The 11,207-nt window shown below is 33.9% G+C and overlaps 1 protein-coding gene across 2 annotated transcripts; it reads right to left on the bottom strand.

The window, feature by feature from the left end:
• Nucleotides 1-993: 993 nt before the first annotated feature.
• Nucleotides 994-11,207, bottom strand: LOC140787720 (oxysterol-binding protein-related protein 3A-like). 2 transcript variants are annotated; one of them, XM_073136821.1, is made up of 11 exons: nt 11,064-11,207; nt 10,800-10,948; nt 9,959-10,052; nt 9,314-9,430; nt 5,788-5,860; nt 5,590-5,708; nt 5,329-5,450; nt 4,893-5,069; nt 4,467-4,611; nt 2,097-2,275; nt 994-1,538 (listed from the first exon to the last, which is right to left on the bottom strand). In XM_073136821.1, exons 2-11 carry the CDS (start codon nt 10,898-10,900, stop codon nt 1,295-1,297), a joined length of 1,371 nt encoding a protein of 456 aa, XP_072992922.1. In that variant the 5' UTR covers nt 10,901-10,948; nt 11,064-11,207; the 3' UTR covers nt 994-1,294. The 2 variants fall into 2 exon arrangements, with proteins under 2 accessions (XP_072992922.1, XP_072992914.1); XM_073136813.1 differs by lacking the exon at nt 11,064-11,207 and having other exon boundaries at nt 10,800-11,042.

Genomic DNA, 11,207 nt, shown 5'->3' on the forward strand with positions numbered 1-11,207 from the left:
TTGATTTTTTTTATTATTGTCTACTTATGATTAGTTTTTGACAGAATATTCCTAACAAATTATTTTTAAATTAACAAACACATTGTAATGACTAAAATATTCTCTCTTCAGTTTAGAATATAAAATATTTATCAGTAATTTTTATCTCCCACTAAAAGACTACTTTTCGTTGTACAAGAATATATAGTATAATATTATATAGCTTTTAAACTGTTTTAAATAATTTATACAATAGCAAAATAGTTTTTTTTTAATTTTAAATAGTATTTTAATTATGATTAATTACATATTATATAATACTTCTGAACTAGCACAATAATTTTGGTGACAATTATAATATTTTAAAGAATGTAATGGCAATTATTTATGTATAAATCCTTTATTTTATTTCCCAATTTATTTAGTATGACATTGTCCTTCTGAGGTGGGATCTGATGGCTAAAGACTGGTGGCTCCACCAGCTATCCAAATGAGACAAGAAATATAAGATTATTATATGACTATACCACAACGTCCATTAGATTATCCTGGATTTAGACTTTAGAGTTTAATATATATATATATATATATATATATATATATATATATATATATATATGGCCTATGGATCAAGACAGAAGCACGATGTTAACGACATTGGTGTAGCATGATAGCTCTGCTTTAGGGGATATCTTTACGGATGGATCGTTCGTTTCCGGCGTTTCCCGATCGCACATCGATGGTACATATTTGATGCAGGCCGGATAAGATCAGCCATAATTTCACGAACGATCAAAGCTATCATAAAAATGCAATCAATGAACGAGTGCATATCCACGGTAGCTCTTACTGAGTTCCTGCTTATATGTGGTGCCATGTTTGCACGCAAATATGCCGTATAAAAGTATATCCTTTGAACTATTGACTTCCTGAAATGGATGAATTGCTATAGTATCAGTAGCTTGTGGAAAAACATTGTAGGAGGTACTTGAGTAAAGTAAACCTCATTCTACATTCATAAAACCAGTAAATCATTCTTGATTTTGCCTGATTTGTGCTCAGATATATCAAATGATGTAGCATCTGCGATGTACACCTGATAGTTAACGCTGAAATAACAAATAGAAATGCAAGCACAAGAAACTAACAAAGGATGACATGTTGCATTGCTGTTATCTAGGCTAGAAATAAATACATGAGACTAATGCTCCCAACACAACCCCCTTGTCTGCTACCATAATATGAGTACATGAATAATCGTCACCATGCAACATGCATAAGCTTTGCGTCCTATGTAGCTCGTGATTAGAATTATTCATTCTGCAGACGGATCGCTATATTGCCAGGGGTTGAAATTAATGGAGTTGTCGACCTCCTCAATGGAATCGGGGTTATCAATTCTAGCCCTGTGTTCAGTGTATTTGCCGTTGAACTCGTATACCTCCAGATCACCCCAAGGAGTTGGGGTGATCTCCTCAGTCAGGTTGAACCATCTTGGAGCAAATTGGTGCCCCTTGGCCTCCCGGATTCTCTTCTCTGCTCTTTGCTGCTCCTCCAGACTGAAAACCCACATATTTCAAAGTGAGGTATTAAATTAGAACGAAACAATGCACTCATAGAAGATTCTTTTGCTTATCAACAGTATTATCACCTAGTTATACAAAAACCTCATTCTCACGTATTTGCAAATCAACTCCATTTTCAGTTCTCTCAGTAAACAAAGAATATTCTTGGTGCATTCTCCTCATTTTGCTGAAATACCCTTTACTTAGAGAAGAACAATTTGAAATATAGCATGCATAATTGAGAATTCTATTTCAACAAACGGTGGAAAATGAAAATAGGTGGTTCTTTTACTTAGAGAAGTACATCAATACAAGGTCACGTCTGCAAAAAGGACAATAATGTAGGTTGTGATACACAAAACACCCCCTTCTCTTTTAGAAACCATCAGAGGCTTTCAAACTTTAAAGAAGAAAATTCCCTTTACATAATGTTAACTGTCATTATATAACTGGGTTAAAAAAAGATTAGCTTTCTGTAGAATATATCTATTCAATATTCTGATGCAAAAGATATCAGCGTTCTGATATTTGTACACAATAATAAGCACTCACCTGCTCTTTTCTGAACCAGCTTTGGACATGTCACCTTTCTCAAGAGCGTATCTATCAGGCCGCAAACGAGAATCTGATGACAACAACTTTCTGGGTGCAGTGTCAAAGCTGTTTATTTTGTGTGCGAAATATGTGTACTGATATTTATCATTCTCTGGGGTGGCAGCTACTCTCCAGACCTAGAACAAGTATTAAAGAGAGAATTTCATCATTGACTGCAATTGATTGCCTACAAAGCAATGGAACCAATTTATTGGATTATAAAAGAGAATGAAACGGAGGAGAATAGGAAATCTGCATGTTAGCTGCATTATTAGAAATATCATATACAACAGAGAAGTTTTCTAGTAATATCACAGTTCAGCTAGCAACAGATATTTGATAGTAATTACATGACATGTTGCACCATATGACCGTAATAAGCTTATACCATCCTGTTGTATATCAGCATACTAGATATTATATCCACAAAAAATATCCACTAGCACTCCAGTGCCGAATATTTCTGAAGCAACCTCAATGAGTCATGAACTCATGATTGAGTTATTACTGTTATGGAATATTATATATGCTTGGATCTGCATTAGTTTATATCAAAAGATCAAAACCATACTGTAGATACATGGTCACTGCAATCTTTCAAGCCCAATAATGTGTACCACTTCTATAGGATCTTAATTACACATTTATGACACATTTTTAAGTGCAAACCTAACATCAAATTCAACACCTGATTGAACTGTTATTATTAACTAAATAAAGAGAACTATTTACGTCACTATCAAAACAAAGGCTATTGATATTTTAAAACCATGTTACTAGTTGTTACAAAGAAGATATTTGGAAAAATGAAAACATTTGAAGCTAAAAATAAGAGAAAAACGAAATGCACGATTTATAAGTCAGAGGCTTCAAATCATAACATAAATTAGCTAAGATCAAATTTTCTCCAATTTGGTTATCTCATATATATTTTGCTTGTGTGGTCCAAGCTGGTCAGAAACAAAATTTTGTCTTCAATTGTTCAATTTGCTGATATTTCATATGATCTAAGTATCTAAGTGAGGCCCCAAAGAAAGAGGTTATGCAGCAACCTGATGTTCGAATAAGAATATCATTTCAGAAAATAGAAGAAAGTAATTCTTAATTTCATCCTAACTTATCAACTGAAAGTAGTTCCTGGTCATATTGATCGATTGCCTCCACGGTTCATGGTTACAAATGATTCATCATTTATTCATTTCAAATAACATATATATATATATATATATATATATATTCAGAAAATAGCAGAAAGTAATTCTTAACTTCATCCTAACTTATCAACTGAATGTAGCTCCTGATCATTGATTGATTCCCTCCATGATTCATGCTTACAAATGATTCATCATTTATTCTTTTCAAATAACAGATATATATATTGAATATGATGTAGAAAAAACAAGCAGATAATATAGTAGTATAATACTATAATGGACATGGTTCCCAAAATCAGTTAAGCTTGATCCCGATCCCAACCAGAAACCAATCTAGTGATTGGTTTCGGTATGGGGTCAGCTAATTTTGGCCGAAACAAAATTTTCTTAATATTCAAGTCAACTTAAGAGATATTAATAATTGATGTCCCCAACTACCTTTGTTTTAAAATTTTTTAATTCTTACTCTCTATCTCTCACATGCACTCTCCTTTCATCTCTAACACTTCACCAAGCTTATTCAGTAGCCAATCCAATGAACCTCTCCGCCTATTTTGTACTCTACTGAATTCAATTGAGTGTTTTTTCTCTTATTTCTTTCTCTTTCTTTGCAACTCTTTTAACTCTCATTGTTGAAAAACAACAGTGAAGGAAAAGATCTCTTTCTTCATTTTACTTCTGCAACAATAATTTACGAACAAAAATTTATCAAATTCTAACTCAAAATTCATTATAGTTTTGAGTGAGCTTTTACTTTCATTTTTAGGCTTCATAAGTGATAAATTTTTATCTTCTTATTTTTATGTTATTTTTTAAGAATTAAAAAAAAAAATTTACATTATTAAATAATATTTAGAATTATACATAATTAAAGAATAATATGATTCGACAACTTATACAATCATTACAGCCAATACGACTAATATGGATCGTTTTCTTTAATAGCCAATCACGATCCTGATACCGAGTTTCGAAACCTTAGTAATAGATACTTCAAAATTGGAGGTTAATGTTATAATCTAAATGTAATAACAAAGACATAATATAAGTTATCAAAGGGTGGTTTATGCAAATTGTACAAACTTAAGAGGGTCATGTATGTTTATTAAATGCTTGATAAAAGCCGAAAATTAGAATTACAGAAAAACATAGCATGCGCAGCAGAGTAGCAGACCTCTTTCACTTCAGTGCCTGGCAGGGGCTCTCCTTCTTTGTCACAAGGTTGGCAACTCATTGATTCATTCCATTTCCCTGTCATCAGTATTTTTGGTTCTTCCGCAGCATTATATACATAACCATCCACTTCATATCGGCCAGCCCTACCAGGAATAACATCTTCTAATAAGAGAAAAGATGTGATACAGTAAACAGAGAGAAACCAATAGAGTGAAAGGCTAATAAAGCCAAAATTTATAGCAGAGTTATTAAAATTAGATATGTAACAAACGAAATGACTGTTGCCCCTTTGTCTTTTCTATTATCTCATGCTTTATTAGTAAATGGGACAACCTTTACTCTATAAATCACCTATGAATTGGAAAATACTACATGAAAGATTGATAAAATATTAAAACTATCAAATGAAGATCTGCACTCATACCCAAACCAGCCACATGGTTGAAAATAAAGCACAACTTTGTCCCCAGTTGTCAAGTTTGTCATGATCATTTCACCAGGTGAGTCAACCCAAGTGCGTCCAAATATCAGGTTATTAACCTTTGTTGGTGGGGGCACCAAATCCAAGATAACACCATCTCTCTTTAGAGTTACCCTAGTCCTGCATCATAGGAAACAAAATCATTTAATAGTTCCAACATAATAGTATGATAAACAGTCTAAATTACATCAACTATGTACCTACAAGGCTAACACATAAAAGATTATAATCAAAGAGATATTTATTTTAATGCTAATATATACAAGATTATAATAGAAGATGTGCTTCTTAATTGCTAATACCAGAGGGACAGAGATGACACAAGAAATTCCACAGTACAGATATCTCTCGCACAAAACTTTATGAAATAGAAACTCGCCTGCCAACTGGATAGACCTCCACTGAGTTCCCCAAAAACTTGGTCTTCAATTTGGAACTTACATCATAAGTAAAATGCTCATTTTCGGCATGCCCTGCACTCATTGGAGGATGATGACTGACCTAAATGAATATAATAAAATTAAATCATCATTGGAAAACATGTAAGAAACCAACCAGCATAAGCAGCACAAGTAAAATGATGATCAAAAAGATATCAGCGCAATTGTTACAAAAAGTAAAGGGGAAAAAAATACGAAACCTGCTCCGCAAGAAACATGATACCATCATGATTAACCATTTCATATGTCTCTCCAAGAATGGGATTGAAAGGCTTCCAAGTTCGTTGATAGGCATAATAAACTGATATAGCCCATGAAGCTGGAAGAAATGGTCGAAACTTCCATCATAAGTAGGCCAATGCAGATGAGTAACAAAGGGAAATAGAAGGTACACTTACAAGCATATACCAGCCGCATGTAAGGATCCTGGCATTCATCTGCTTGATCTAACAGGTGGCAATACTCCATTAACTGTGTCAAACATTGTGCTTACTGGATTATAATAATGAACAAATGTAGTGCCAAAAGCATTTGCAGACAAATGCAGAATATCAACATAAATTCCGTTTAGTAGACCCAATCAAAAGTATCAAGGTTAGACTTCATGGACAATTCTCATTCCAAGCTAGATTTTGCTTCTTGCTTGTCCCAACATCATAGTGAGTATTAAATGAAACAGCTGAAGGTTATTTAGTTTTAACCTAACCTTTAAATGGAACACACATCATTATCATAGATTTCTTGCTTCTTGCTTGTCCCAACATGACCCGATAACCTAACCTTTAAATGGAACACACATCATTATCATAGAATAGTAGTCATGATATCTTGATATCCACTTTATCCATCAAACTGGCTAATCCGATTATTAACCAGGTCACGTTCAGATTTATCACTGATTCTACTAATCCGATATGACCTGTTTAATAATTAGATTAGTCGTGTCTGGATAACCTGCTAACTTATGCTACATACAACTAATAGCTTACCCCACCATACCCTAGTTTATTCCAATTCCCAAATCCAAGTCCTCTTTCTCAGTTTCTCTGTGGTGCTAGGGCGAGACGGTGCTTCTAAGTTTCGCTACGGCGAGATGGCAAAATCTTTCATTCAAGTTCCTCTGAGGCGAGACGGTGTGACCTTTTAACTTCCAAGTTCCTCTACAATGAGACGCGAAACCTTCCTATTGACCTCGTTCTCTTTCTCAAACGGTGGTGCCGAGACGCCGAGATCTTCATCTCCTAGGTAAGATCTAGACTCGTATCTATACTTAGTGTATATGTTTGTCTTTTTCTTCTTGATCTTTTTATCGGATTTTTGATCTAGACTTCCGAGTTTCTCTTTGATCCACTTTGTTTCCATGAGAAATCAACTTCAAGTCTTCGATCTCAACTGCCAAGTACCAAAATCTCCATAAAAAGTTGAGGATTTCTTTCCTATTTTGGAAACAAAGTGTAGAATAGATTTCACATGCATTATTAATAATTTGTCCCTTGGAAAATGCACAGGTTGCTGAGTTTATTAATAGAACGAGTGGCAGCGAATCAGTGAGAATACATTTTATTGTTTTGCAACTTTTTACAATTTTGTGCAATATATGTTGTTTATGTTGCTAATATATTTCGCATTGTCACTCGTTTACACATACTTTTGCCTTTGATCCACTTTGTTTCCATGAAGGCAATTTCAAGTCTTCAATTTAGATTGCCAAGTGCCAAGATCTCCATGTAAAAGTTGGGGATTTCTTTCCTATTCAGGAGAAAAGTGTAAAGTAGATTCTACATGCATTATTAATAATTTGTCTCTTGGAATGTATGGGGTTGGGGCACTGAGTATTATTAGTGAATAAGTAATGCAATCAGTGAGAATACACTTTGATGTTGTGAATTTTTTTCAAATTTTGTGCAATATGTGCTGTTTATGTTGCTAACATTGTTTGTATTGCCCAAAGTTAAAAAAATCAGGATCAGGACCCTGAAAAAAATGATACATATTGGCTGTATCGGCGGCTAGGATTGGATCGGGCTATTTTTAATTACATAAAATTCTAAATATTATTTAAAAATATAAAAAAAATTCTAAAATTTAAAAAATGAAAAAATAATAATTACTCACATATGAAATCTAAAAACTAAAAAAATACTAACTTACTAAAAACTACTACAACAAGAGAAAGAGAGAGAGTGAAAGAAAAAAAAATATGTCACAGTGAAGGAGAGAGAAGAAGAAAAACTATTAAGAAGGAAAGAGAGGAGAGAGAAATAAAAAAAATCACATAGCCAAGGTCGTCGGAGTTGGATTTGTGTCGGTGGAAAGCGAGAGAGAAATAGTGAAAGAGAGAAAAAGAGAGAAATAGGTAAAGAGAGAGATAGAGAAATAGTGAAAGAAAGAGAAATAGTGAACGAGAGAAAGAGAAAAATAGTGCAAGAGGATCGGCCTAACCTTCGAACCATGGTATTGCCATTCATTTATCTATCTTTTGCCCTTCAATCCACTTTGTTTCCATGAGAAGGAAACTTCAAGTCATTGGATCTAGATTGCCAATTGCCAAGCTCTCCATGTAAACCATGACATGTTATCAAATGTAGTGTTTTATAGAATTCGACATGTTATTCTCGGTATTGAAAAACCAAATTATAACCTTATTGACGGACCTGTTGTCTTATAGCACCAAGAATTTGTTCTTTTAATCTTCAGCCCAGGTAGAACGAAAGAGTACATATATGAACACAACACTTTCTGACTTTTTTCCCTGTCCTCTAATTCTGATCTTTGAAAATAATTCAAATCTTAATGGATCAAGGTGACTGCGAACTTTGGAAAGAAACCGTTCCTTTTTGACATAGAGGTATGTTGCATATCTCTCCTTCTGTATGTTCTACAAATATTTCATGTATTTGAAATTGACATTACAAAATTTCATCAGCAGGATGGAGCTTGTAGAAGAAGAGTAGAAGACTTCAATGTGTTGGCAAGTTAGCAAATGGGAGTTAAAGTGTGTTGTTTTGTCTTGCATTAAAATTGCCAACTCATAGCCTTGTCTATTGTGATGACTAATGATATGTAAACTTGCAACTTATTAGTATTTGACATTTATTTATCACACTATGGTGACATTTGTAATTTTGTATATCACGGTATCACACTATTGTAATGATACTTGTTACTATTGTTAACTTGTTTTAGAGTTTCTAGTTGAAAATTGGCATGATACGGAGATAATGATGTAAACTACTGGTTAATGTGGTTATTAAATTTTGTTGTATAATCATGCTTATTTTTTTGGTAGATTAGAAATGTTACCTTCGCAAAATGTCATAATTTATAAATGCGTAATCGTGTTATTCGGTTGTGTTATCAGATTAAATATGTAGGAAATGGGTTAAGATGTTATCATGTTATAAGTAAATGGGTCTAAAAATTGTACCCAATAAGTCCTCCATGATGAGAGATATTACATTTGCTTTGACCATAAAATCACTTAACTACAGCAATCATCTATAATTCTACATATCCTATCGTTACAGAATAAAGTTATTACTATAAGCAAAAATAGAAAAAATAGAGCATAGGTAAGAACGTATATCTCCTTATAAAATAAATCTGTGTAACCTACTAGCAAAGGAAATTACAGTATCAATCATTATATACCATACATGGTACATTTGAATGCAACTGTTTCATCAGCATCATAATAAGTACTACAGTCAAGCTCAGTGAATGATAGAGTAAAATCAAATCTCAACATAGTTCCGCAAAACCCAAAGAATCAAATGATGTAGATGTGTGAGTTGGGACAAATAGATTTCTATCATAAAAGAAGGTTGCAAGGACTGCAGAATTGTTTTTCAAAGATCAAGTTAATAATCATTAATTTGAAAAAGTAAGGAATTGTCCAGCATTGCAAATATAGATTGTGCAAACCTCTGCCATTTTCTGAAGCATAGTCATTGGCTCGAAAATGATGACTGGTAGCGTCACCAATGATGTCACATCTGCTCCTATATATTTGTGCATCATTTTCCAATAGCCATCTCGATCCTGCAAAGCTATTGTACTGTTAAAGTGCCAAACAGAGAAAAAAAATGGGAAAAGAACTTGCATCAACAAACATAACATAAAACTCAATGCGTAATAGACAATACTTAATCTGGCTTCCTTTTGTGTCTGCGACTGTATTGATTCTTTGATTCTTCTCCAAATGCAGTTAAACATTTTTCAAAAAGACCTAAATCAGTTCAATTTAAATTTAGCTAATGTATAACTCCGCTCTTGCACACTTAATGTGCTATCTTTCAAAAGCCAGTCCCAAGCTCGAATGAAGGAGGGTTGTGTTTAAAAATTGTAAAACTTTTGCCAAGAAATCCAGCAAAATGGATCCAAAAGGATAGAAAGGACTCATATTGCCAAAACCCAAATAGTTGGAACTAAGAGCTTGCTTGTTGTCATTGTTGTTTTATCTTGCAAAGAAAGAAACTCTTGCACAGTCACTAACTTCAATAGAGAAAAAAATAGTAATAACATATATCACTCATGAAAAGTAGTATAATTATTCAAATGAAGAAACACCTCTTGCTTCCATCTTCCTCTTTGAGCTTCTGCCTCTGCATCCTCTGTACCTCCTTCAGGATTTATTACTTCAAGTCCTTCATAACCCAACATCCTAATAGGAAACAGAAACCAGTAAATCTGCTATTTTGTAATTCCACCGTGCAAAATTATAAAGGCAAAGGCAAAAAATAGAGATACTGTTTTTCACAATGAAACCTATCCAAAATTATTAAATATTATTATGAAATTGAAAAATGACACATGCAAGCAACAAACAGAATATTGCATGTATAGGAGGAATTAAACCATAAAATAGATAATGTTCTGTAAAGATTTCCTTTAACTATTGACATGTGTAACCTCATATTTCCTGCCCTATGTACCTTTGCTGAAAAGGAAAAAGGAAAAGTTGAAAAACATCTCGAGGAGACAAATGTAAGAGCTAGAAATTTAGAGAAAAAAAAAACCCTGTAAAATGAATCGGTTTAAGATGTAATTTAAGATAAACATGAAGAAGCAAAAGAGCTATATTAGCTTAAAATCACTTGCTTGGCCAATTCAATGATACGTGAATGACTAAAGAACAAAACCAAAAACCCTCAGATGAACTATGAAGTACTCCCGATTTATAAAATTAGACGTACATCAAACAGCAATAATTCACCATGATCAGGATTTCGAACATAGATAAGATAAAATCTTTTCACGATTAGCATAATAAAAGAGATATAGACTTTAAATTTCAAAATAGAAAACTTGAAGCCTAGTAAGAACCATAGGTCCATAGTCCCAATTAAATACCATTAGATGATTCACAGGGGGAAAAAGAAAGGGGACAGATCTGACGACTTATCCGTACCCATTGACAGATTTATGCACTGCGGTGCTCCAGTTCCTCACACTCGATGTGATCGAGGAGAAGAATCCACTGCTCGACGGCTTCTCATCTTTTGATCCCATCTCCCGAACACTAAGCCGAACCGAAACCGATCTCCAAATCGCACAGATCTACAAATCAATCCCCCGAAAGCGAACCCCCGATTAGGTTTAATCCAGTCGTGGATATCTAAGTATAATTCCGAAATAGATCTAAGAAGTAGGGAATAAGAGAGGGACACGGGACTTGGAAGCTCTGGTGGTCGGGGGATGGTGTTAATGGATACGTGATGGAGAAGAAGGATCGACGGAATGAGCGAGAGAAGCTTCTTGAATTGAGACGAATCTGGACCGTCCGATTAATTCGGCTAAATTAGATCAAATTGAGAAG

The sequence above is a fragment of the Typha latifolia genome, chromosome 1, assembly GCF_019914945.1.
Source record: "Typha latifolia isolate L0001 chromosome 1, TyphaL0001v2, whole genome shotgun sequence".
In the NCBI taxonomy this organism is placed as follows: domain Eukaryota; kingdom Viridiplantae; phylum Streptophyta; class Magnoliopsida; order Poales; family Typhaceae; genus Typha; species Typha latifolia.

Coding starts and splice junctions, on each gene's coding strand:
- LOC140787720 (XM_073136821.1), bottom strand. CDS start 10,900: ATGGGATCAAAAGATGAGAAGCCGTCGAGCAGTGGATTCTTCTCCTCG. Junction 5,861..9,313: donor TGCTTCAGAAAATGGCAGAG/GTTTGCACAATC, acceptor TGTTTGACACAG/TTAATGGAGTATTGCCACCT. Junction 5,709..5,787: donor CATGCGGCTGGTATATGCTT/GTAAGTGTACCT, acceptor CATTTCTTCCAG/CTTCATGGGCTATATCAGTT.